Source organism: Passer domesticus, chromosome 8, assembly GCF_036417665.1.
Source record: "Passer domesticus isolate bPasDom1 chromosome 8, bPasDom1.hap1, whole genome shotgun sequence".
Classification (NCBI taxonomy): domain Eukaryota; kingdom Metazoa; phylum Chordata; class Aves; order Passeriformes; family Passeridae; genus Passer; species Passer domesticus.
The window spans coordinates 26,125,069-26,150,272 of NC_087481.1; the positions used below are offsets into that span (position 1 = coordinate 26,125,069).

At 53.5% G+C, this 25,204-nt stretch overlaps 3 protein-coding genes across 10 annotated transcripts in view; 2 read left to right on the plus strand and 1 right to left on the minus strand.

The window, feature by feature from the left end:
* Nucleotides 1-25,204, minus strand: part of LOC135306246 (protein ecdysoneless homolog) — a 101,857-nt gene that overhangs the window by 41,910 nt on the left and 34,743 nt on the right. Inside the window, exon 4 of one of the 4 annotated variants that reach the window (XR_010367055.1) lies at nt 357-476. The exons of the other annotated variants lie outside the window; for them this stretch is intronic. The gene's annotated coding sequence lies outside the window, so the exon portion shown is untranslated. Of the gene's footprint in view, nt 1-356; nt 477-25,204 lie in introns of those variants that run through there. 4 annotated transcript variants of the gene reach the window in all.
* Nucleotides 1,443-6,087, plus strand: LOC135306244 (C-type lectin domain family 2 member D-like). The gene is made up of 6 exons (XM_064429873.1): nt 1,443-1,589; nt 3,768-4,145; nt 4,501-4,599; nt 4,696-4,874; nt 5,073-5,173; nt 5,260-6,087. The coding sequence occupies exons 2-6, from the start codon at nt 3,836-3,838 to the stop codon at nt 5,372-5,374; spliced, it is 804 nt and encodes a 267-aa protein (XP_064285943.1). The 5' UTR covers nt 1,443-1,589; nt 3,768-3,835; the 3' UTR covers nt 5,375-6,087.
* LOC135306235 (killer cell lectin-like receptor subfamily G member 2) lies at nt 1,666-22,012 on the plus strand. Of its 5 annotated transcripts, none has more exons than XM_064429853.1 (7): nt 1,666-2,551; nt 14,931-14,947; nt 19,639-20,028; nt 20,408-20,506; nt 20,612-20,802; nt 21,001-21,101; nt 21,189-22,012. In XM_064429853.1, exons 1-7 carry the CDS (start codon nt 2,223-2,225, stop codon nt 21,301-21,303), a joined length of 1,242 nt encoding a protein of 413 aa, XP_064285923.1. In that variant the 5' UTR covers nt 1,666-2,222; the 3' UTR covers nt 21,304-22,012. The 5 variants fall into 5 exon arrangements, with proteins under 5 accessions (XP_064285923.1, XP_064285924.1, XP_064285921.1 ...); XM_064429854.1 differs by having other exon boundaries at nt 20,615-20,802; XM_064429851.1 differs by having other exon boundaries at nt 20,408-20,505; nt 20,605-20,802.

Here is a 25,204-nt window from a genome sequence, read left to right on the forward strand (position 1 = left end):
GAAGGCCTTTGAACCGATCCTTTGTTTGCAATTAACCTTTTTAAGTCTTAAGTTGATTTAGGAGCATTCGAATTAAAGCTTTAAGGATGTTGCTGTTTGACAGGAACTTTCTGCTTCTAGCTAAAAAGAGTTTTGCCATAATAACCTTTTGAAGTATAATTTTAGAATATTGCTTGTAGTAAGGATCTTTGAAACTATAGCTTTAGAATATATAAAAAGGAAATATGCTTACCTTAATGCCTTAACAAAATATTGAAAAGCAGTCTGAGAAAGGAAGATGAACATCACCTCCAGGATTGATGGTTTCGACCAAGGGAAGCTGGACATCACTGGTATGAGATTTATAGTCCTTGCAATTAAAAGGTGGACCCACATCTGGACCCTGGACCTCGCCAGCTGGGAGACTTCTCTCTTCTTTTGGAAGCTGGACCCCGCCATCTGGGGATACTCCTTTCTGGGATACATCCTGAGAAAAACTAAATCACAATAGTGTATAGAATTGTGATGTAAAAATTTGGAACAGAAACTGCTGAGAAAGCTTATGAATGCCCCTATAAATACCTGTAAACCCCAACTATTGGTGTGCAGTTGGAGGGAAAATTTCCCCCACTGTACCCAGCGCTGTATTGCTCATACTTTACCATCTTAATTAATAAATTGATTGCTGCTTGAATATTAGCCTAGTCAAGCTTCTCATTTATAACACCTGTAGAAATACACCTCGAGACAAATGACACTTAACAAAATTAACAGAGTAATAAAACAAAACATTAGTCAGATCTTAATTTGCTTAATCTGAGCAACACTAAAACCATAACCAAATAAAAGAGAACCGAACTAACAATCAATATCCTTTAAAGTTCTGGGTACTACAAAATGTAACTTATTCTGCTGCTGTTAATACCAAAGGGCACTGAAAATGTGAACCAAGCGTGGCTGAAATAACGGCATGATGGATTTACTGGAGGGATTAGAGAAGTGTAACAAATGTGTCGACCCTATGTCATTGAACACTGAGAAAAACTGACGGTAGCCACAAATTTTATGGAACCATAAATTTACTAAGTCCTTTTAAAATGCAATTGTACGGAAAAAACCAACAATGTAGAATTTGGCAAACTGCCCAACAAACCGGAATCTTCTCGAGATTGTATTCAGTGTAATAGCCTGTGGTAAACGTTATCAGCATTTCTGTTAAAGAATTTAGATTGTCCTATGCTGCACATAATAACAAGGCACAGCATTTACCGCTTGGAGGCTCTCCAGTGACAATTCTCAGAGAAATCAGAGTTCACTACAAACACAGTATTAACTTTCCAAAAGCATTTCAGCACATTTTAGGGCGTTCCTGAAGGCAACAGGGTGCGCCTCCGAGCCCCGCGATCCCGAACGCTGATTGGCCAAGTGGCCAAAAGCGTGCGCTTGGTGCCACCCTTTCCGCCTGCAGTTTGTGGGCGCGGTCGGAGCGGTGGCGGCGGGTTCGTGTCACTGCGGAGCGGCAGCACCGGCACCGGCACCCGGAGCCCGGAGAGGCGGCACCTGGAGCCCGGAGAGGCGGCACCTGGAGCTCGGCGGCGGCTCCAGCCCAGGTGGGACCCGCGGTCGGTGCTGACCCATCTTGGGGCTCGCTGCGGGCGGAGGGGGGGTGTGGCGTAGGCATGGTGGGTTTCTGACGAGTTCCTTTTGCTGGGCTCCCCCGTTCACAGACAGGGACCCAAAGCGGCCGTGCCGGCGCTCGGTGTCCCCGGGCTCCAAGCCGCTGGAACAGGGAATGCGGGGGACAGTGCTGAGCACGTCTTAACCCTCGGGACGCGAACACCGAGCCGCAGGTGCCCTGTGCCAGCGCCATTCGGCAGCTCCGGGTCCGGGGGCGAGGCGCCGTGAACCGAGCCGGGCCGGCAGTACGGGCATCCCAGAGCGGGCATCCCAGTGCGGGCATCCCAGAGCGGGCATCCCAGTGCGGGCGTGCCAGAGCGGGCGTGCCCGGCGGGATCAGCGGGCCGCTGAGGTCACCGATTACGTGGGTGGGGAGGCGGGCCCGGGAGGCTGCCCTGGGGCAGCAGCGGCGGCACAGTGCGGTTTTGCTGGCCCCTGGCCCGGCCCAGCCCAAGAATCGCTGCCATCATTCCCTGCACCAGGACCCGGCCCCACGGCGGCTCCGGGAGTTCCGAGTGGGCAAAACGGGAGCGAGGGAGAGGAGGCAGCTGGTGCCAGTGGCTGAAATGGCTTTGCTGCCAGCTGGCAGGGAGAGGAGGAGGAGTGAGAACGTGGAGCAAAGTAAAGGGAGAGAAAGAGGGACAAGGCTGGGGCAGTGGAAGGCACCGGGCATGGCCATGGGGCAGGCGGGCATTTTGCCGCGCCAGAGCGGGGAAGGCGTCGATCCCGGGAAACGAACCGATCCCGGGGAAGGCGTCGATCCTTGGAAAGGCAGCGGGGAGCAGCCGGGGCGGGGCCGGGGTACGCCTCCGGGGCGCGACCGGCTGCGATCTTGGTGCCACCCCCCTCCAGTTTGTGCACCGGGATCGGAGCGGCGGCGGCACCCGGAGCTCGGTGAGGCGGTGACGGAGCCGCGGATGGGAGGAAACCAAGAGCGGTCATATCCATGCAGGAAAAGAGGGGAAAAATAGCAGGTGGTGGAAATTGTCGAATATTGGGATTAATTTTATGTGCCTGAACTGCTCAGACCGACAGAATCCAAGCACCGCCAGCGTTGGGATGTGTCTTCCCTTGCCCCTGCCCTGCTGCAGCAGCCGCCTGCTGAGACTCCCCAGGGGCTGCGGTTCTTCTGTTGGGCCCTTTTTCTTAGCGCAGTTTTTTTTCGGGACAGGAAAAAAAACAAACCCTGTCGGCCGCCCCTCCTCGGGCTCGCCCCGGTTTTCAGCTCCTGGCTCCCATGGCATTTTCGAGCCGACCAGCGGGGCAGATACTGAGGGCCGATCTCCTCTCCCAGCGCCCGGCCCGCCAAATCGGCTTCCCAGATATTAAATGTAATCCCCAGCGGGCAGATCTCTTCTTGGCGGCCGGCAGGCAGGCGAGCTCCCCGCCGCTTTCCCCGGCACGCTGCTTGGTAAAAGCGGGCAAAAGCTCTCCCACACCTCGGCTCTAACCCGCGGTGGCGGTGGCCGTGCCCGGTGCGTGAGGCCGGGACAGCAGCAGGCGGCACCGGAGCCCGGCGAGGCGGCGGCGGAGCTCGGCGGCCCCAGCCCAGGTGGGACCCGCGGTCGGTGCTGCCCCAGCCCGGGGCTCGCTGCGGGCGGAGGGGCCGCGCTGAGGGGCACGGGGGGTTCTGGCGAGTTCCTTGTGGCGGCTGCCCCCGTGTCCCCCCTGCGCTGGGATGGCCGAGGGAGCGGCTGCCCGCGGTCTCCTCCGTGCCCGGATGGCCGGGCTGGAGCCGGGGCCGCGGCAGCGCTGCCTCATCCCGGCTGCTCCGGCTGGGACGGAGGCGGCTGCTCCGTGCCCGGGGCAGCTCCCGGCCGTGCGGCACCGGGCTCGGGGCCGCTGCCCCGAGGGCCGGGAGGTGTCCGTGCCCGGCTCGGGGCCGGCCCGGCGTGAACTTGAAGGTGCCTGGGAGCCCAAAGCGCTGCGGGCGCCGAGCGGGGGCAGAAAGCGCCGCATCCTGCCTGCTGCGGGGCCGAGGCTTCTCGGCGCTGCCTCTGTGCCAGGAGCCGCTCCGTGCTCCGGCCAGGGAGCCCCAGCGGCCGTGCCGGCTGAGCTCAGGGTCCAGCAGGGCCGGCACCAGCAGCGACCTCTCTGCGTGTCCCTTGCAGGGTGCCAGCAGCGCGGCTGCAAAGCTGCTCCCGAGGCCGAGCTCCCAAAGGATCTGTCAGCACTGCTGATGTGTCGGGAGCAAGGTGCTGAGTGTTCCAGGCAGAGAGATGCCGGTTGTGAGCTGGAGGAAAGTGAATTGTGCTCCATTCGTATTGAAAATGAGCTCCAGCATCCCCAGGAGGGACCAGCAGCCGGGGTTCCACACTCGCCTGCGGCACAAGAAGCCACTTGGCATCAGCAGGGGGCTGCCACTTGTGAGCGAGCAGTGAGTGAAGATGTGGAGAATGGATTCTGCACCAGGGATGGGAGTGTGAGAGAGCCCCAGGGCACATCAGCAACCGGCAAGGAACACAAAAGGGACCTCAGAAGATTGCTGGGTGAGTGCAGGGCCAGCCCTGTGGCCTCTAGGGAGGGGCCAGTGTCCCCTGCCAAGGCCAGGGCTGGTAGGTGTGTGGCTGTTTCCCGAGGTCTGGAAGAGGCCTGGTGCTCTGCTGGGCCCCAGCAGTGGCTGGGAGCAGCAGCCCCAGCTGCCCCCAAGGCTGTGCAGTTCTCCTGCTGCAGCCCGTCCCCAGAGCTGTGTCCCTGCCTGTGGCCAGGCTCTTGGCTCTCTGGCTGCCAGCTGAGTGAGGGCCACACGGGCTGAGGGGTCCCTGCTGTGCTCCCTGGCCATGGGCTGAGCAGATTGCAGGGCTGGCTCTGCTTCTGGCAGCCAGCAGCTCTTTCCTGCTCCAGGTGAATGGTTCAGGAGCCATCCCGTGGGCACGGCGCTGCTGATTCTGCTGCTCCTGGTGCTGCTGCTGCCTTTGGGGGTGGCCTTGGCTGTGCTGGCAGGTAAGAGAGGGGCAGCAGCCTGGGCCCAGCCCCTCGGGGCAGAGCGGGCTCCCTGCTCCCTGCAGAGGGGAATCCTCACACCTTCTCTTGTTCCAGTTCCAACACCAAAGGTTACAGTGACACCTGCGACCCCGCAGTGCTGTCCCCGTGGCTGGGTTGGCTACAAGGGGGTCTGCTATGGCTTCTCAAAAGATTACAGCAGCTGGGAGCAGGCTGAGGAACGGTGCTCGGAGCTCGGGGCCTCCCTGGCCATTCTGAAGGATGAGGAGGCCATGGTGAGTGAGGGGCTCGGGCGGTGTGGGGTGGCTGAGGGCAGCCTGGGGGTGCTCCTGGGCCGGGCTCGGTGCTCGTGGGGCCGGGGCTGCAGCCCTGGGCCGGGGCCTTGCAGGGAAGGAGCCCCGGCGGGCGGGGGCAGCCCCCGGCACGGGTGCCCCCGAGGGCCGGGGCAGCTCCCACTCCTCTCTCCTGGGCAGGGTTTGCTCTTCCGCCTCCGCGGGAACGGCGATTACTGGCTCGGGCTGCGCAGACGGGGCGAGCGCCTGCACTGGGGGGACGGCAGCAGCTACAGCTCCCGGTGAGTGCCGGGGAGCCGGGCAGGGCCTGGGGCACAGGGCACAAGGTGTTCCCTGGCAGCCAGCCTGCCTCTGCTCCTCCCTGCAGGGTTCCTGTCTTTGGCGATTCCGAGTGTGTGTACCTGGCTGACGATATATTCAGGAGTGAGAACTGCTCAAAGGAGCGGCCGTATGTCTGCAGCAAGGCCCAGGCTCCCCTGTAACAGGGGCTGCAGAAAGGACCTTCTCCATGCTGGGCAGTGCCAGCTTCACCTCTCAGCCCAGCCCAGGGCTGTCCTTGCTCAGCTGCACCCTGTGCCTTGCCCTCGCTCTCAGGGTCACCTCAGTGCCTCTTCATCCATGCCCAGTGCCAGCGCTGGGCTGGGTGTGCAAAGGAAAAGGCTCTGCAATCCATCCTGCCTCCGATGCTGCCTGGGTCGACGGGATTGCTCTCATCACACAACCAGCTCTAAAGGGAAATCCAGATCTCCCTGGGGTCTTGGAAATCATCACGAACTGATCTGAATGTGACATTTTTGGACGGTCTTTGGAAAAGGAGGAACAACATGTGACACTTGCTGAGGAGGAATCCTTCTTTTGGCATCAGGCACCTGATTGTGGAGAATAGTCTGCTGTCTGTCTGCTGTGAAGCATCTGACTGTCCTGTGGGAGTAATCCCAGGCTGGAGCAGGACAAGGATTTGTCTCCCTGCAGGAGAAGCAGTGACATGACGTGACTGTAACCCCCATCCCCCTGTGCTGCTGTGTGGGGAGGAGGGAGGGAGGGAACTGGGGATAAAGTGAAGCCCAGGAAGGACAGAACAGTGTGGAGAAGGTGCATTTTTAGGATTTGGTGTACATCTCACTCCCTTGCTCTGATTTGTTTGATGATAAATTCAGTTCAATTTAACGCCCCAGCTCTGGGCCTGTTCAGTCCATGATGGTGAGAGATCTCTGGCTGCCTCTGTTGAGAGCCCCGAGCCTTTCCTGCTGTGCTCTGTTGCCTGCCCAGGGGCAGCAGCAGAGGCACAGAGCGGTTTTGCTGCCCCGGGCCCCTGGCCTGGCCTGGCCCAGCCCAAGAATCGCTGCCATCATTCCCTGCACCAGGACCCGGCCCCACGGCGGCTGCGGGAGTTCCGAGTGGGCAAAACGGGAGCGAGGGAGAGGAGGCAGCTGGTGCCAGTGGCTGAAATGGCTTTGCTGCCAGCTGGCAGGGAGAAAGTGGAGCCAAGTGAAGGGGAGAGAAAGAGGGACAAGGCTGGAGCAATGGAAGGTGGCAGGGATGGCCACAGGGCAAGCAGGCATTTTGCTTTCCAGCTGTGTGGGAGGAAACCAAGAGCTGTCAAATCCATGGAGGAAAAGAGGGCAGAAATAGCAGGTGGTGGAAATCTCTGACAATTGGGATTGATTTGATCTGCCTGAACTGCACAGGCCGACAGACTCCGAGCACTGCCAGCGTTGGGATGTGCCTGGCCCTGCCCCTGCCCTGCTGCAGCAGCCCCTGCTGAGATGGCCCCTTGTCTCTAAAGGAGCTGCACCGAGGGACGGGTGAGGTGCTGCTGCAATAAGATTGAAAGAATAAAATGAACAGAATAAAAATGTGCACCACCACATCTTCTTCACTCACTAATACTAAAAGAGCTGCCCCAAGGCACTGTCTGGGTGGTGATGCTGATTAAAAAGAATCACAGGAATGGCAGCAAAATATGAAGGCAATGGTATAAAATATTCTAAAAATATTGCACCATCAGTTCCCTCTGCCAAAGTGTCACACATACAGCTGGATGAATGGATTGTCAGGGCAGTGAAGGGTGTAAGAACAGTGGGGACAGGCTGGAAGAAATATCAGGAATAGAATAGAGAGAATGGTGTAAAATGTTATAAAAGTACAGCACCAGCAGTGGTCTCTGCCCCACATCTAAAAGAGCTGCACTGAGGGACCATTGGGGCAGTGCTGGTTAAGAAGTGAGGCATGGGAAGTGGTGGGAAGTGTGAAGGGAATAAAATAGAATGGTAAAAGAAAAAATTATAACAGAACTGCACCAGGAATGGCCACTGACCTCTGCCACTAACAGAGCTGCACTGAGGGACAGCCACACGTTTCCCTTTCCACACGGAAATGCTGTGACTTGCCTTCTCCCTAACAACCATCAGTGGGACTTTCAAGGCCAGCAGGTACACTCAGAGGTCCAGAATCAGCATTACAGTGGGAAAACTGGGGTTGGCATCAGCTGTGACCACCATCAGGAAGAGCACAGGAGCAGAAATAGAGATTTCCCAGCTCCCTCCCAGGGAGAGCAGCATCAGCACAGGGACAGAAAATGCTGCTGTAACATCCTTTCCCACTGGTCCCTGTGCCCAGCTGTAGGCAGCATCCTTTAGCTAGTGCTCTTCAGTGTTTTTACCCATGGAAATACTGCACAGGGACACGGAAGATTTACCAACATGTTAAAAAGAAGCTGAGACACCAGGAAGGATGACATTTGGGATAGGGACAGAAGCAATTCACACATCATATGAGTTAAATATGGCTGCTGTGAGTATGCAGCACGGAGGAGAGCTAGATTAAATTAGAATATATTCCAAATCTATTTGGCCTTATAACTGCAGGTAAGGTTAATAACCCTCAAGAACGAAAAAAAAAAATCCAAAATCTGGTCTGACCTAATTTGTCTGTGGAGTTTGGAGGGCCTCTCTTGGGGGTATGTGGGGGTGGTCTGTAGGATTTGGGAGGGGGCCTAAAGTTTGGGGGTACCTCTGGCAGTCCTGCTCTTTTTCCTTCAGATTTTCCATCCTTTTTTTGCTCATGTTTTGCACCCTTTTCTCCTCACCTTTCTAGAGCTTTCCTGCTTCTTAAATGCCACCTTTTCAGTATTTTGCCATCTCCATTTTTTAACTTTTCCCCACTTTTTTCCACTGCTTTTTTTTCCTCATTTTCCACATTTTTTCTGCCCTTTTTTTCCACCACATTTTTTCCTCCATTTTTTACCTCTGCCATACTTTCCTGCCATCTTCCCCCCCCACCCCGCTTTTTTCTCTGCTTTTTTTCCATGTTTTTCCCCCCACACTTCTTTTCCACCATTTTTGCCACCCTTTTCCCCCATCATTTTGCCATTCTTTTCCCTACCCTTTTTGAACATCTTTTTTTCCCCCGTTTTTTGCCGCTTTTTTTTTTCCAGCTCATTTTTTGCCCCTCAATATAAACCCCTCAAATTGATGGAATGAAATTTTATCTACCAATTTAAACCAAAAACATAAGGCACAACAGAGACTCCTCATTAATTTAAAGATGATGAAAATGGAAGGTTTGCTCTCATTTCATACCATTAAAATTGCAACAAAAAGGGTCTTCCCTGATCTGTTTCAGGAAGAAAAGGGGGATTCCCCATCCACTGATAGCCCTGAAATCATGGCCAAGGCTGGGTTTCTTTCAATTGATACCCTTAACATTGCAGGTGAATGGGGATTCCCCCAGCTTCAACACAGACAAGAAGGGAAAATCAACCAGTTAAACAACTTCAGAATAGAGGTCAATAGAAATCCACTGAAAGGGAACCACAGCACACCTGTCTTCCCTACTTAATTCCATCAGGCTTCCTTCACTAAAAACACTCTCACAATTAAAAGAGGAGATGCCTCGTGTGTTACCTCACAGCAGTGGAAGAGGCAGCATGGAAATGCTTCTTCTTCCCTGGCAAACTCTCCTGGGAGCACTTCCAGAGCCTTGGAGGGCTCCACTGTGAAGCTGCTGAAGAAATGGAAATAGTTGGGATGAGCACAGCCCCAGAGAAATCCCAGCCCCACTGATGGAAAAGTCAGATTATCCAAGCAGCAACACCAGCTGGAGTGTTTGCAAAAGAGCAGCTTTGTTCTGAACCTCAGCTTAGGAGTTCTCCTCATTCACTAAGGGAGTCCCTCCATCTGTTTGGACCTTTTGTACAGCACAGGTCACACAGCAGTTGAATGGGATCATGTTCTTCAACTCAATTATGTTTTAAAGTATCTAAACTTGATCTAACTCATCAGTGGAGAATTTTATAAATTTTCAGTGTGAATTACCTTCCCTGGCCAAACACAAACCCTTCCCAAGGTTCAAGTACCTCTGTTTTCCACCACTAACTGCTCATTATCCTTGTCTGAATTAAAACACCTCTGTTAACCCCATTTTCCCACCATAGATTTGTCTGAGTCTCTCACCTCTCATCACTCCAAATTCCTTGAAATTTGGCAAAACATTCTTTAGAACTTCCCAGCTCTTGCTGTCCATCTCTAATCCCTGTCCAACCTGCCAGTGCTCTCCCTGAACTGCTGACAAAGTAAATGACACAACATCAGTGGAGGACAACTGATTAATTGCTGAATGAAAAAGAAATAAAGGGAAATCAAGAAGCTGATTTGGACTCAGCAGGACTGCAGTGCTGGTGTCTGTGTATCAACAATGTCTATGTATTTGATTTCAAATTTATCTTGTTAAAACTAAAGGTGTCATATTTAAAACAGATTTTTCATTCCACATGAAAGCAACGTGCTGCATGCCTTCCAGCCACATTTCCACTGAAGGAAAACCCCAAACTGTTCAGCCTGGGCTCACACACAGCTACTGCTGGCATGACACCAACACTCAGCAATAATGGAATTCATTGAGAAAATGAACAATTCTGAAAATGCTTTCAGTCCAAGAACTGATACTGCACTGAGGAAGTTATGCATACCTCCAAAAAAAAGCAGTAATCAAGTTGTATTTCTGTTTTTACTGAAATAAATTTTAAAAACACTTCTGGCCAATATTGACACATTTGATCCAATGACTCTTCAAATCCTTGTGCTTAATAAGGAACAGTCTCTTACAGAATTGTCAGAAGTTCTTACAATGCAGCATCGTGCTCTGGGGAAGGATTAAATGTCTGCCCAACATTTCACCAGCATTCCCTAATCCCTGAGACTCTTCCTGCAAATCCCTGAAGGCAGCAGCATTTTCAGAACAAGAACTGCTTCCAGATATTGAACCCACTTAGCAATAGGTAAAAGGACATTTTAGAAATGTGGTAAAGTGGATCACGGATTGGGATAATGGAAGAGAGATTTTGGAATAAAAGAAAACCTCATTTGAGTCATTCACTCAACATCATTTTTCAATTTTCTGAAAATGTGTCAGCACTGGGAAAATCTAATTTCCACCCAAGACTGTGTCCAAACAGAAACCTTTTTCAGGTCAATTCACTCTGCTGAAGTGACAAATAATGAACAGAATGCTCCAAATTAAAACCTTTGGCCTCTTCTTCCACATCCAGCTCGTCTGTGTGTGCTTCATCTCCCCAGCAGCCAGGTCTTGTCCAAAGGCTCTCCCTGTGTGCTCAGCTGCCAGGGAGCTCTGTGTTCTCAGGTAAATTCACCCCCAGGCTCTGTAAAATGTTCGAGGTGGGTCCTGCCAGGCCAGCCTGGGCACTGTAGGACTCGAGCAGGTTTGCCACCAGGTTCATGTCCACATCCACGGGTGCCAGCTCAGCCTCAGCTCCACAATCAGGGCCAGCACTCTCAGATGTGGCTGCTCCAACAGAACTTGCCTGCAGCGAGTACAGAGAGAAAGGTTTATCAAAGTGCATGAGCAGATTTAAGAGAAAAAAGGCAAACCACAGGAGAAAAGAAACAACAATTCTGCAGCTAACAATTCCAGTACACTCCTGAGTCTTGACAGACAGGAATTCAGCCACCAAATGCTCACACCAGCTAAAAATCACTACTGTCCATTATCCAGATCAAGTTCCAAGAGAAGGAAAGAAAGTGTTGCCGAGTCCTGGCTCAGCCTCCCATGGGAGAAAACTACTACAGGAACTCACAAGTGAAGCTGCAGCTGCTTGCCCCACTACTGAAACCAGGGAAATGGAACTAAGCCTTGGAAAAGATGGGCAAATTCAAAGCTTAGGGAGGCTTTAGTTTGAAATCAAAGGTATCGTGGTGCAGGTCCACACAATGGGAAGGTTCTGATCCCATTACTCAGAATGGCCACTTGCAGCACCTTTCCTGCTTGGAAATGACTGCTGCAATCCGAGCTCAAGGCACACTCACCCCTCCCTTGTGGCTGGTGAAACTTTTCCCTACGTTGGTCTGTGCCAGCTCACGGTCCATCTCCTTCATGTACGCCTTGAGACTGCCCACGAGCTCCTCAGGAGACACCTTCTGCTCCTGCCTTTGGTTCCCAGCATCCAGGGCTTCATCATCCTCATCTGAGAAACCAAACTCCTCCTCTTCATCCACATCATCAGAATCCAGCTCCTCCGAGTCTGCCCCTGGACATTATTTTGTGTCAGTACAGCAGCAAAGAAATCAGTGCAGGGATTTAGTTCAAATAAAGAAACAATCTCACCTAAAATTCTGTCCAGGGCTTTTGTAAAAGAATCCACGTCAAAGGTAACATGGGATTCATCAGATGACCTGAAATAGAAAAAAAAAAAATTAAAGAAAATAAAGATGTAATGGTTGCATAAACCTGACACAGGCACAAGCCATATTGGTTTCTCTCAAGGCAGGATTCAAGTTTGGGAATTTGAACTTAAAAGTCCTCAGAAGTTTGAAGCCTGTATGCATTAGACATGGAACACTGAGTGGAAGAATCCTTGGCATAAAAGAGAAAAATTCTGAAGACCACAAAATCAGAGTGAGTGCCAGAGAGCAGCTCAGCTGGCAGCACTTGGACCTGCACCAGTGTCAGAGTGGTCCCAGGCTGATTTACAGCAAGTACATGTTCACTGCCCTGGCTCTGCTTCAGGCCCTGCTCAGCACAGCACCTTCAAACTCTGATTCTCTGCATCCCAGAATGAACCCCAGGGCTGCAGCAGAGTGCAACATTCTACACCAGACCCACAAGAGTGCCACAAGCCTGCAGCCAGTTTGCTTCTCCTTCAGCTTAAATTCCGTGGGGGTTTTTGGTTGTTTTTATTTTGTTTGTTTGTTTTTGTTTGTTTTTAAGTATCCTTAGAGATGCTACAAGTGAAAGAAGAGAACAGAAATAGGCTGGAGCACCTATTGGTACTGGCGCAGTAAATGGAACTTTACTCTTCCTCTTCTCCTTTTAAAAATATATGTGGATAACGTGAACTTTTTAACTCTGTGGTTTGGGACAAACACTCTTTCTTCCCTTCCTTTGGAAGAGATATGCAAGTCCTGAGGCCCTGGGCCAATGCTCCCTGCATTTTATTGATGTTTTTACAATTAAACAAGGGGCAGATGAGATTGACAAGGAAGACACAACTCAGGGTCCTTGGGCAGCAGCCTCCAAACTCTTTGGGTGATGCACAGAGCAGTGGGTGTGAAGACTGCTTTGCAGTGCAAGATTAATGCATGATAACCTGCTCACTGACACCAAAGTCACTTCTCATCGGCCACTTGTTATTCCCGAAGTGCAGGAGCTGGAGTGTTTGCCAAAGCCTGGGCAGAACGATGGAGAACATTCCTGTCAGATTTCTCCTTCTCTTCCTGTGCCAGCAGGAGAAACCCATCCTGGTTAAGGTTTTGTGCTGTGTGACAGTGTGCAGCTCAGAGCTCAAGCAGTGCCCAGGAGCATTAATTATTGAATCTGCAGTGCCCCCTCAGCCGTGTGAGCTCGGAGCAGGGCGCTGGGAAGTGGGGCCATCCCCATTTCGGGCAGCGGGACTCGGAGCTGGAGCGGTTTGGAGTCAGCACCGGAGCCTGAGCTGCCTCTGTGCTCAGAGAGGGGAGAGCCCTTCCTCTGCAGGGAATGCTTTTCCACTCGGGATTTCTCTCCTGGCAGCTCCAGTCTCGCCTCTTCCAGAGCAGAGCACGCTGTGCCCCAGTGCTTTGCTGCTGGGAGCACTGGGAGAGATCCTGGAACACTGGGAGGGAACTGGGAGCACAGGGAATGCCAGGAGGGAACTGGGAGGGAGAGTGGAAGCAGCGGGAGTGAGCAAGAAGGAGCACTGGGAGGATCTCAGGAGCCCTGGGCAGGAATGGTGCTCCCAGTTCCTGCCCAGGGCTCTCCCCATCCCTGGCGGGGCTTGCCAGGAAGAGGGACACTGGCAGGGAACTGGGAGGGAAGTGCTCAGCACTCTGCAAGGTGCAGCAGCCCCAGGGGTGAGCAGGGAGGAGGGGGAAGTGCCCCCAGTCCCCCCCCAGTGCCCCCAAAAAAGGAGGGATCACGGGGAGAAAAGGGATTTAAATGCAGGGGGAAAGCTTTTCTGTAATTGTGTTTGATCTGGGGAGGATCCCCATTCACCTGGGATTTGAAGGGTCTCAGTTGAAGGAAAACACACCTTTTCATCATTTTGGGTGCCTCCCTTGGCAGGCAATCACTCTTTTCCATTATTTTCATGTTTAAACAGAAGGAGAAAACCTTTATGGTGCAGTTTGAATTGCAGGAAAGAGCCCCATTTTCATCATCTTAAGGTTCAAACTGAGAGCAAACACCGCTGTGCCTGCTCTGAAAGGGCTTCCCTTGAGAGGAACCCCTTGATGAGCCATTGTAAGAGTGCCATCGAGGGGACCCTCCATTTGAAGGGACCTTCACAAGTGGAAAAGTTGTCCAAAAGCCCCCAGAATGGTCTTTCTTGAAGGAAATTAAAGAGGGGAAACTGCACTTCTCATTTTATATGTCTAAATTGAGGAAAATCCCCCTTGATTCACGTTGTATTCGGGATTAAACTGAGGGGAAATGCTCCTTATGCATCATGTAGGGCTCTAAATCGAGAGGGAAGCTCCGTTCTCCCCTGGATTCAGGGCTTTGACCTGGCGACAAGAGGGAGTTTCCCCTGGTTTAATTCCTGCAGCAGCTGGAACAGAAGGGCGAGGATGGGCTGGCGCTGCCGCTGCACTCAGGCGGTCCCTGGCACGGCAAACCCGCCCGGCACCGAGCGATGCCGCCGGACGCCCGGCACGGCCCGTGCCCGCCCGCCGGAGCCGGCAGCGCTGGGAGCTCCATGGAGCAGCTCAGCCCCGCTCCGCGCTCGGCCCTGCGAGCCCGGCACGGAGCGGGGGCTGCGGGCACATCCCCGTGCTGGGCAGAGCCGCTGCTCGGCCGGGCATCCTTCATCCCCTCGGGCAGCGGCCAGGGCCGAGGGCACAGTCCTGCTGCCGAGGCTGGACCTGCTGCTTCGCCTCTCGTTCTCTTGCAATGATCGCTTTGATAAGAAATTCCGAGAATTCCCCCCGGTCGTGTCCCTTATTCCGGTGACCGGGGAGTGATCTCTCCCTGGCCTTTCCCGACCCTCGAGCCTTTCCTGCTGTGTTCTGTTGCCTGCCCAGGGGCAGCAGGAGGGGCACAGAGCGGTTTCGCTGGCACGGGCACCTGGCCTGGCCCAGCCCAAGAACCCCCGCGGTAATTCACTGCTCAGAGCCCCAGGAGCTCCTTCCCCGGGGCTGCGGTTCTTCACCGGCTCCAACAAAGTGGGGCCGTTTTTCTTAGCGAGGTTTTTGCAGGACCGGAGTGACCTGACTGCTCCCCACGCGTTGCTTCTGTTTCTGAATGTGCCTCTGGCTCCCAATGTGGGGCCGGGAGTCACCGTCCTACAAGAAAACAAAGCTGCCACGGTGATTTACATGACGCGCCCTGGCCTTCGCTCCCTTCCCCGCCCTCGCTGATCCCCGCACGCTGATTGCTCAGAGCGGCCAAAAGCCGCTCCCACATCGGCTCCGTCCTGCGCCAGCAACTCGAGTGCAGGCGGAGTCCGGTTCCGGCGGCGGCGGCAACAACATCTCGAGCGCCGGCAGTCTGTCCTGCGACACCAGCGGCAGTGCCCGCGGTGTCTGCCCGGGAGCGGAGCGGGATCGCCGGCGGCTGCAGCCCAGGTGGGACCCGCGGTCGGTGCTGCCCCAGCCCGGGGCTCGCTGCGGGCGGAGGGGCCGCGCTGAGGGGCACGGGGGGTTCTGGCGAGTTCCTTGTGGCGGCTGCCCCCGTGTCCCCCCTGCGCTGGGATGGCCGAGGGAGCGGCTGCCCGCGGTCTCCTCCGTGCCCGGATGGCCGGGCTGGAGCCGGGGCCGCGGCAGCGCTGGCTCATCCCGGCTGCTCCGGCTGGGACGGAGGCGGCTGCTCCGTGCCCGGGGCAGCTCCCGGCCGTGCGGCACCGGGCTCGGGGCCGCTGCCCCGAGGGGCGGGAGGTGTCCGTGCCCGGCTCGGGGCTGGCCCGGCGTGAACTTGAAGGTGCCTGGGAGCCCAAAGCGCTGCGGGCGCCGAGCGGGGGCAGAAAGCGCCGCATCCTGCCTGCTCCGGGGCCGAGGCTTCTCGGCGCTGCCTCTGTGCCAGGAGCCGCTCCGTGCTCCGGCCAGGGAGCCACAGGGGGCGTGCCGGCTGCGATAGAACTTAGTGCCAGCCTTGTCCTGCCTCCTCGTTTCTTTTCGAATCTGAAGAGGCCTCAGCTGCCTCCCGTTTTCCTTCCTCTCTCACCTTCCAGGTCCTGTTTCCCAGACCTTCTTTGCTTAGAAAACCCTTGATAATAACCCGTTCCCCACTTAAGGCTTTGTTGGATCCTTGTTTTTCTGCCTTCTGGCTGCTGTGGGTGAAGGTCTGGCTTTGAGGAGCACACCCTGCTCCCTCTGCTCCAGAAACCAGCCTTGCAGTTATCCCAATCTCCTGCTGCTGCTAAGGGCTTCCTTAGGCCCTTGCTGAAATGAAAAACATCCTGGAAGGTTTTCCTTTCTTCAGATTAGAATGGTTTCTGCAATTCCTTGAGCTGTCAGCATGATAGTGAAAAACCCACTGTGCAAATGAAGGTTTTCCCCCTCTTTCCCCAATTCCAGGCTCCGTCCTCTCCCATACTTTGTCGTCTCAACACCTGCTAAGGAAACCTTTCTAATCCTGTCAATTGACAATTAAACCGCTCTTTAATTCAGGTTTAAAATAGGTTTTAAAGTCAGGCTATCTCCATGGTATTGATTTGCATTTTTTATGAAGTTGTTGGTGCTTAACAAGCTCTGTGCTGCTTTGAAGCCTTTATCCAAGGCTCAAAGAATGACCCTGGCAGGGAGTGCAGGAGCGTTGTGCACTCCTTGTTTAGAAATGGAGTGCATTAAACCAGGTTCCCATAAAAGCTATCTTGAGTGTTTTCTATTTCTTTTTTTTGTTGTTGTTGTTGTTGTTGTTGTTGTTTGTTTGGGTTTTTTGTTGTATTTTTTTTGTTTGTTTGTTTTTGTTTTTTCATTTAGAGTATACCTATTTTAAAGTATTGTAGAAATAAAAGAAGAGAAGAGAAATAGGCTGGAGCGCCACTGGCACAGTGATTGATATTTTATTCTTCCTCTTCTCCTTTTAAAAATATATGTGGATAACATGAACTTTTAAACTCTGTGGTTTGGGACAAACACTCTTTCTTCCCTTCCTTTGGAAGAGATATGCAAGTCCTGAGACCCTGGGCCAATGCTCCCTGCATTTTATTGATGTTTTTACAATTAAACAAGGGGCAGATGAGATTGACAAGCAAGACACAACTCAGGAGCTGCCGGGCAGCAGCCTCCAAACTCTTTGGGTGATGCAGAGAGCAGTGGGTGTGAAGACTGCTCTCCAGTGCGAGATTAATCCATGATAACCTGCTCACTGACACCAAAGTCACTTCTCATCGGCCACTTGTTATTCCCGAAGTGCAGGAGCTGCAGTGTTTGCCAAAGCCTGGGCAGAACGATGGAGAACATTCCTGTCAGATTTCTCCTTCTCTTCCTGTGCCAGCAGGAGAAACCCATCCTGGTTAAGGGTTTTGTGCTGTGTGACAGTGTGCAGCTCAGAGCTCAAGCAGTGCCCAGGAGCATTAATTATTGAATCTGCAGTGCCCCCTCAGCCGTGTGAGCTCGGAGCAGGGCGCTGGGAAGTGGGGCCATCCCAATTTCGGGCAGTGGGACTCGGAGCTGGAGCGGTTTGGAGTCAGCACCGGAGCCTGAGCTGCCTCTGTGCTCAGAGAGGGGAGAGCCCTTCCTCTGCAGGGAATGCTTTTCCACTCGGGATTTCTCTCCTGGCAGCTCCAGTCTCGCCTCTTCCAGAGCAGAGCAGGCTGTGCCCCAGTGCTTTGCTCCTGGGAGCACTGGGAGAGATCCTGGGAGCACTGGGAGGGAACTGGGAGCACAGGGAATGCCAGGAGGGAACTGGGAGGGATGGTGGAAGCAGCGGGAGTGAGCAAGAAGGAGCACTGGGAGGGATCTCAGGAGCCCTGGGCAGGAATGGTGCTCCCAGTTCCTGCCCAGGGCTCTCCCCATCCCTGCCGGGGCTTGCCAGGAAGAGGGACACTGGTAGGGAACTGGGAGGGAAGTGCTCAGCACTCTGCAAGGTGCAGCAGCCCCAGGGGTGAGCAGGGAGGAGGGGGAAGTGCCCCCAGTCCCTCCCCAGTGCCCCCAAAAATGGGGGGTGACGAGGAGAAAAGGGATTTAAATGGAGGGGGGAAAGCTTTTCTGTGATTGTGTTTGATCTGGGGAGGATCCCCATTCACCTGGGATTTGAAGGGTCTCAGTTGAAGGAAAACACACCTTTTTCATAATTTTGGGTGCCTCTCTTGGTGGCGCCCCCATTTTCCATGATTTTCCATGTTTAAATGAAAGGGGAAAACCTTTATGGTGCAGTTTGAATTGAGGGAAAGAGCCCCATTTTCATCATTGTCAGGTTCAAACTGAGGGCAAACCCCGCTGTGCCTGCTCTGAAAGGGCTTCCCTTGAGAGGAACCTCTTGATGAGGCATTGTAAGAGTGCCATCGAGGGGACCCTCCATCTCAAGGGACCTTCACTAATGGAAAAGATGTGGAAAAGCCCCCAGAATGGTCTTTCTTGAGGGCAACTGCATTTTCCCTCCGTTTTGGAGGCTAAATTGAGGGAAATCTCCTTCTGTGAGAATACCTGGGGCTGTGTCTGATTCCCTCAGAGCAGGAGCAGCCCTGCCCTCAGCAGCTCACAGCCCTGCCCCACAAGGATGTGTCACAGAAGGGTTGGTAAAGACCACAGGAGCCTCAGCTCAGGTGAGGCTTTCCACAGAGCCCAGAGATCTTATCCTGGAACTCTGAAAGCACAGGAGAATCAGGAGCCAGCCCTGGCTCAAGGCACAGCAACCCTGCTGAAACAAGAGAAGGGAGCAAAGGCTGAGGAGGCAGGGCAGGAACGGCTGCAGAGCCTGTTCAAAGAGAGGCATCTGCAGCTGGAGAACAGAACAGAGATCCCAGAGCGACACGTGTCTGTGGAGAGTTACACAGAGATGTGTCAAAGTTTGTGAAAAGCCACTTATAAACAAGGTAATGACATCTTACGAACAATGCCTCTTCTAAAAATCAGTGAATTCACATGATGGAACCAATACATCAGCAGTGACTGCCTCAGGAATTTGAGACAATGTTCTTCCAGCATTCAGCTTTTGAAAGTTCAGTAATAATAACAACAGTTGTAACTGTAATAGGATAGAAAAAGGGATATTTCCAGTGCTGGGTGCTCCAGGTAAACAGCCAAAGAACACACCAGGCTATACAGACAACGTTATTTTTATACTATATATTGCGGAGGTCCATGCCTGTTCTTGTATTTCATGCCTTATTCAAACATTCTTTCGAACTTTCTGATGTTGTGGGAACTCTTGTCTGACTTCTTCACACTCTAATCTGCATGACATCCTGGGTGTCAGGTCAATGTGTTTTATTTTTTCTTGTGTCTCCATCTTGCTGTTTCACATACTCTGATAAGGATGTTTTCCGTAGTTAGATGTTAGACGTTTAGTATGTTCCCCTTAACTTTAACGTGGTATTCTCTAATTGTCCTCCGGTGCTCTGGTTTGTGTCACCATTATTGTATGTCTTGGACATCCTAGTCAATGGATGGCCTTACACTGTTTTTAGTTACACAAAAGCCTTTTTCACATCTGATGTTTTGCTCAGATCTATAATACAGTACATTCACCACACTATTATTTCCATAAGTGATACATAGATGTTATATACTTTACACTACTATGTCTATGAGCAATACAGTGCATACTTAAGCTGATGGATTATATTGTACTAGCATCCAGCTAGAAAGAGTTATAATTGATACTATATCGAAATAGCTATAATCGCTAACAACATGCATGGGCTAATAGGTAAATGCGAAAGCCAAAGTTACCGGGTCGTTTTTCACCCGGGCAGGGCAGGGAGCCCCAGCGGCCGTGCCGGCTGAGCTCGGTGTCGCCGGGCTGCCAGGCGCCGGGGCAGGGAATGCGGGGACAATGGCGAGCAGCCGGCGCTGCTGGCTCCTGGCCCTCGGCAGGCGCACTCGGAGCCGCAGCTGCCCCGGGCCAGCAGCAGGCGGCAGCTCGCAGCGCTGTCAGCGCCTGTCCCGGCACGGAGCTGGGCTGCAGCGGCTGCGGAGCCCCCGGGCCGGGGCTGCGGGCACCGCGCAGCTCCCGCAGGCTGCGCTTGTCTCCGCAGCTGCTGCCGCAGCTCTGGGCAGCGGGGACAGCGCAGCCAGAGCTGGCAGCGCCCTCCTGAGCCTCGGGCTGCCGCAGGGCCGGCACCAGCAGCGACCTCTCTGCGTGTCCCTTGCAGGGTGCCAGCAGCGCGGCTGCAAAGCTGCTCCCGAGGCCGAGCTCCCAAAGGATCTGTCAGCACTCCTGATGGGTCGGCAGCAAGGTGCTGATTGTTCCAGGCGGAGAGATTCCGGCTGTGAGCAGGAGGAGAGTGAATTGTGCTCCATTCGTGGAGTTGTGAATGAGCCCCAGCATCCCCAGGAGGGACCAGCAGCCGGGGTTCCACACTCGCCTGGGGCACAAGAAGCCACTTGGCATCAGCAGGGGGCTGCCACTTGTGAGCGAGCAGTGAGGGAAGATGTGGAGAATGGATTCTGCACCAGGGATGGGAGTGTGAGGGAGCCCCTGGATCCCCAGGGCACATCAGCAACCGGCAATGAACACAAAAGGGACCTCAGAAGATTGCTGGGTGAGTGCAGGGCCACCCCTGGGGCCTCTAGGCAGGGGCCAGTGTCCCCTGCCAAGGCCAGGGCTGGCAGGTGTGTGGCTGTTTCCCGAGGTCTGGAAGAGGCCTGGTGCTCTGCTGGGCCCCAGCAGTGGCTGGAAGCAGCAGCCCCAGCTGCCCCCAAGGCTGTGCAGTTCTCCTGCTGCAGCCCGTCCCCAGAGCTGTGTCCCTGGCTGTCCCCAGAGCTGTGTCCCTGCCTGTGGCCAGGCTCTTGGCTCTCTGGCTGCCAGCTGAGTGAGGGCCACACGGGCTGAGGGGTCCCTGCTGTGCTCCCTGGCCATGGGCTGAGCAGATTGCAGGGCCGGCTCTGCTTCTGGCAGCCAGCAGCTCTTTCCTGCTCCAGGTGAATGCTTCAGGAGCCATCCCGTGGGCACGGCGCTGCTGATTCTGCTGCTCCTGGTGCTGCTGCTGGCTTTGGGGGTGGCCTTGGCTGTGCTGGCAGGTAAGAGAGGGGCAGCAGCCTGGTCCCAGCCCCTCGGGGCAGAGCGGGCTCCCTGCTCCCTGCAGAGGGGAATCCTCACACCTTCTCCTCTTCCCCCTGCAGCAGCAGCAGCAGCAGCACAGGTTCCAGTGACACCTGCCACTCCACAGTGTGTTCTGGGCTGTCCCCCTGGCTGGGTTGGCTACAATGGGGTGTGCTATTACTTGTCAAGGGATTACAGCAGCTGGGAGCAGGCTCAGGAACGGTGCTCGGAGCTCGGGGCCTCCCTGGCCATTGCCAAGGATGAGGAGGCCATGGTGAGTGAGGGGCTCGGGCGGTGTGGGGTGGCTGAGGGCAGCCTGGGGGTGCTCCTGGGCCGGGCTCGGTGCTCGTGGGGCCGGGGCTGCAGCCCTGGGCCGGGGCCTTGCAGGGAAGGAGCCCCGGCGGGCGGGGGCAGCCCCGGGCACGGGTCCCCCCGAGGGCCGGGGCAGCTCCCACTCCTCTCTCCTGGGCAGGGTTTGCTCTTCCGCCTCCGCGGGAACGGCGATTACTGGCTCGGGCTGCGCAGACGGGGCGAGCGCCTGCACTGGGGGGACGGCAGCAGCTACAGCTCCCGGTGAGTGCCGGGGAGCCGGGCAGGGCCTGGGGCACAGGGCACAAGGTGTTCCCCTGGCAGCCAGCCTGCCTCTGCTCCTCCCTGCAGGGTTCCTGTCCTCGGCAATTCCGACTGTGTGTACCTGGCTGAGGAGAGATTCAGGAGTGAGTTCTGCTCAAACGAGCGGCCGTATGTCTGCAGCAGGGCCCAGGCTCCCCTGTAACTGGGGCTGCAGAAAGGACCTTCTCCATGCTGGGCAGTGCCAGCTTCACCTCTCAGCCCAGCCCAGGGCTGTCCTTGCTCAGCTGCACCCTGTGCCTTGCCCTCGCTCTCAGGGTCACCTCAGTGCCTCTTCATCCATGCCCAGTGCCAGCGCTGGGCTGGGTGTGCAAAGGAAAAGGCTCTGCAATCCATCCTGCCCCCGATGCTGCCTGGAGTGAGTGCATTGCCCTCATTGCACAACAAGCTCCAATGGGAAATCCAAATCGCCCTGGGATCTTGGAAATCATCACAAAGTGGCCAGAATGTGACACTTTTCGACTGTCTTTGAAAGAGGAAGCACAGGTGACACATGCTGAGGAGGAATCCCACTTTTGGCATCAGGCACCTGACTGTGGAGAATAGTCTGCTGTCTGTCTGTCTGCTGTGAAGCATCTGACTGTGGGAGGAATCCCAGGCTGGAGCAGGACAAGGATTTGTCTCCCTGCAGGAGAAGCAGTGACATGACGTGACTGTAACCCCCATCCCCCTGTGCCGCTGTGTGGGGAGGAGGGAGGGAGGGAACTGGGGACAAAGTGAAGCCCAGGAAGGATAGAACAGTGTGGAGAAGGTGCATTTTTTAGATTTGGTGTACATCTCACTGGCTTGCTCTGATTTCTTTGATAATAAATTCAGTTCAATTTAACGCCCCAGCTCTGGGCCTGTTCAGCCCATGATGTTGAGAGATCTCTGGCTGCCTCTGTTGAGAGCCCCGAGCCTTTCCTGCTGTGCTCTGTTGCCTGCCCAGGGGCAGCAGCAGAGGCACAGAGCGGTTTTGCTGCCCCGGGCCCCTGGCCTGGCCCGGCCCAGCCCAAGAATCGCTGCCATCATTCCCTGCACCAGGACCCGGCCCCACGGCGGCTCCGGGAGTTCCGAGTGGGCAAAACGGGAGCGAGGGAGAGGAGGCAGCTGGTGCCAGTGGCTGAAATGGCTTTGCTGCCAGCTGGCAGGGAGAAAGTGGAGCAAAGTGAAGGGGAGAGAAAGAGGGACAAGGCTGGAGCGGTGGAAGCCAGCAGGGATGGCCATGGGGCAGGCGGGCATTTTGCTTTCCAGCTCTGTGGGAGGAAACCAAGAGCTGTCAAATCCATGGAGGAGAAGAGGGCAGAAATAGCAGGTGGTGGAAATCTCTGCCAATTGGGATTGATTTGATCTGCCTGCACTGCACAGGCCGACAGACTCCGAGCACCGCCAGCGTTGGGATGTGCCTGGCCCTGCCCCTGCCCTGCTGCAGCAGCCCCTGCTGAGATGGCCCCTTGTCTCTAAAGGAGCTGCACCGAGGGACGGGTGAGGTGCTGCTGCAATAAGATTGAGAGAATAAAATAAACAGAATAAAAATGTGCACCACCACATCTTCTTCACTCACTAATACTAAAAGAGCTGCCCCAAGGCACTGTCTGGGTGGTGATGCTGATTAAAAAGAATCACAGGAATGGCAGCAAAATATGAAGGCAATGGTATAAAATATTCTAAAAATATTGCACCATCAGTTCCCTCTGCCAAAGTGTCACAAATACAGCTGGATGAATGGATTGTCAGGACAGTGAAGGGTGTAAGAACAGTGGGGACAGGCTGGAAGAAATATCAGGAATAGAATAGAGAGAATGGTGTAAAATGTTATAAAAGTACAGCACCAGCAGTGGTCTCTGCCCCACATCTAAAAGAGCTGCACTGAGGGACCATTGGGGCAGTGCTGGTTAAGAAGTGAGGCATGGGAAGTGTGAAGGGAATAAAATAGAATGGTAAAAGAAAAAATTATAACAGAACTGCACCAGGAATGGCCACTGACCTCTGCCACTAACAGAGCTGCACTGAGGGACAGCCACACGTTTCCCTTTCCACACGGAAATCCCGTGACTTGCCTTCTCCCTAACAACCATCAGTGGGACTTTCAAGGCCAGCAGGTACACTCAGAGGTCCAGAATCAGCATTACAGTGGGAAAACTGGGGTTGGCATCAGCTGTGACCACCATCAGGAAGAGCACAGGAGCAGAAATAGAGATTTCCCAGCTCCCTCCCAGGGAGAGCAGCATCAGCACAGGGACAGAAAATGCTGCTGTAACATCCTTTCCCACTGGTCCCTGTGCCCAGCTGTAGGCAGCATCCTTTAGCTAGTGCTCTTCAGTGTTTTTACCCATGGAAATACTGCACAGGGACACGGAAGATTTACCAGCATGTTAAAAAGAAGCTAAGACCAGGAAGGATGACATTTGGGATAGGGACAGAAGCAATTCACACATCATATGAGTTAAATATGGCTGCTGTGAGTATGCAGCACAGAGGAGAGCTAGATTAAATTAGAATATATTCCAAATCTATTTGGCCTTATAACTGCAGGTAAGGTTTATAACCCTCAAGAACGAAAAAAAAAAATCCGAAATCTGGTCTGACCTAATTTGTCTGTGGAGTTTGGAGGGCCTCTCTTGGGGGTATGTGGGGGTGGTCTGTAGGATTTGGGAGGGGGCCTAAAGTTTGGGGGTACCTCTGGGAGTCCTGCTCTTTTTCCTTCAGATTTTCCATCCTTTTTTTGCTCATGTTTTGCACCCTTTTCTCCTCACCTTTCTAGAGCTTTCCTGCTTCTTAAATGCCACCTTTTCACTATTATGCCATCTCCATTTTTTAACTTTTCCCCACTTTTTTCCACTGCTTTTTTTTCCTCATTTTCCACATTTTTTCTGCCCTTTTTTTCCACCACATTTTTTCCTCCATTTTTTACCTCTGCCATACTTTCCTGCCATCTTCCCCCCCCACCCCGCTTTTTCCTCTGCTTTTTTCCCATGTTTTTCCCCCCACACTTCTTTTCCACCATTTTTGCCACCCTTTCCCCCATCATTTTGCCACTTTTTCCCCCACCCTTTTTGAACATCTTTTTTTCCCCCGTTTTTTGCCGCTTTTTTTTTTTCCAGCTCATTTTTTGCCCCTCAATATAAACCCCTCAAATTGATGGAATGAAATTGTATCTACCAATTTAAACCAAAAAAAAAACCCGGCACAACAGAGACTCCTCATTAATTTAAAAATGATGAAAATGGAAGGTTTGCTCTCATTTCATATCATTAAAATTGCAACATAAAGGGTCTTCCCTGATCTGTTTCAGGAAGAAAAGGGGGATTCCCCATCCACTGATAGCCCTGAAATCATGGCCAAGGCTGGGTTTCTTTCAATTGATACCCTTAACATTGCAGGTGAATGGGGATTCCCCCAGCTTCAACACAGACAAGAAGGGAAAATCAACCAGTTAAACAACTTCAGAATAGAGGTCAATAGAAATCCATTGAAAGGGAACCACAGCACACCTGTCTTCCCTAATTAATTCCATCAGGCTTCCTTCACTAAAAACACTCTCACAATTAAAAGAGGAGATGCCTCGTGTGTTACCTCACAGCAGTGGAAGAGGCAGCATGGAAATGCTTCTTCTTCCATGGCAAACTCTCCTGGGAGCACTTCCAGAGCCTTGAAGGGCTCCACTGTGAAGCTGCTGAAGAAATGGAAACAGTTGGGATGAGCACAGCCCCAGAGAAATCCCAGCCCCACTGATGGAAAAGTCAGATTATCCAAGCAGCAACATCAGCTGGAGTGTTTGCAAAAGAGCAGCTTTGTTCTGAACCTCAGCTTAGGAGTTCTCCTCATTCACTAAGGGAGTCCCTCCATCTGTTTGGACCTTTTGTACAGCACAGGTCACACAGCAGTTGAATGGGATCATGTTCTTCAACTCAATTATGTTTTAAAGTATCTAAACTTGATCTAACTCATCAGTGGAGAATTTTATAAATTTTCAGTGTAAATTACCTTCCCTGGCCAAACACAAACCCTTCCCAAGGTTCAAGTACCTCTGTTTTCCACCACTAACTGCTCATTATCCTTGCCTA

Bases quoted from the DNA above. Each gene is read 5' to 3' on its own strand.
- LOC135306235 (XM_064429851.1), top strand. From the start codon at position 2,223: ATGGCTTTGCTGCCAGCTGGCAGGGAGAGGAGGAGGAGTGAGAACGTG. The intron at 20,029-20,407 runs GTGAGTGCAGGG...TTCCTGCTCCAG, and splicing joins GGACCTCAGAAGATTGCTGG to GTGAATGCTTCAGGAGCCAT. The intron at 21,102-21,188 runs GTGAGTGCCGGG...TCCTCCCTGCAG, and splicing joins GGCAGCAGCTACAGCTCCCG to GGTTCCTGTCCTCGGCAATT.
- LOC135306244 (XM_064429873.1), top strand. From the start codon at position 3,836: ATGTGTCGGGAGCAAGGTGCTGAGTGTTCCAGGCAGAGAGATGCCGGT. The intron at 4,600-4,695 runs GTAAGAGAGGGG...CTCTTGTTCCAG, and splicing joins GGCCTTGGCTGTGCTGGCAG to TTCCAACACCAAAGGTTACA. The intron at 5,174-5,259 runs GTGAGTGCCGGG...TCCTCCCTGCAG, and splicing joins GGCAGCAGCTACAGCTCCCG to GGTTCCTGTCTTTGGCGATT.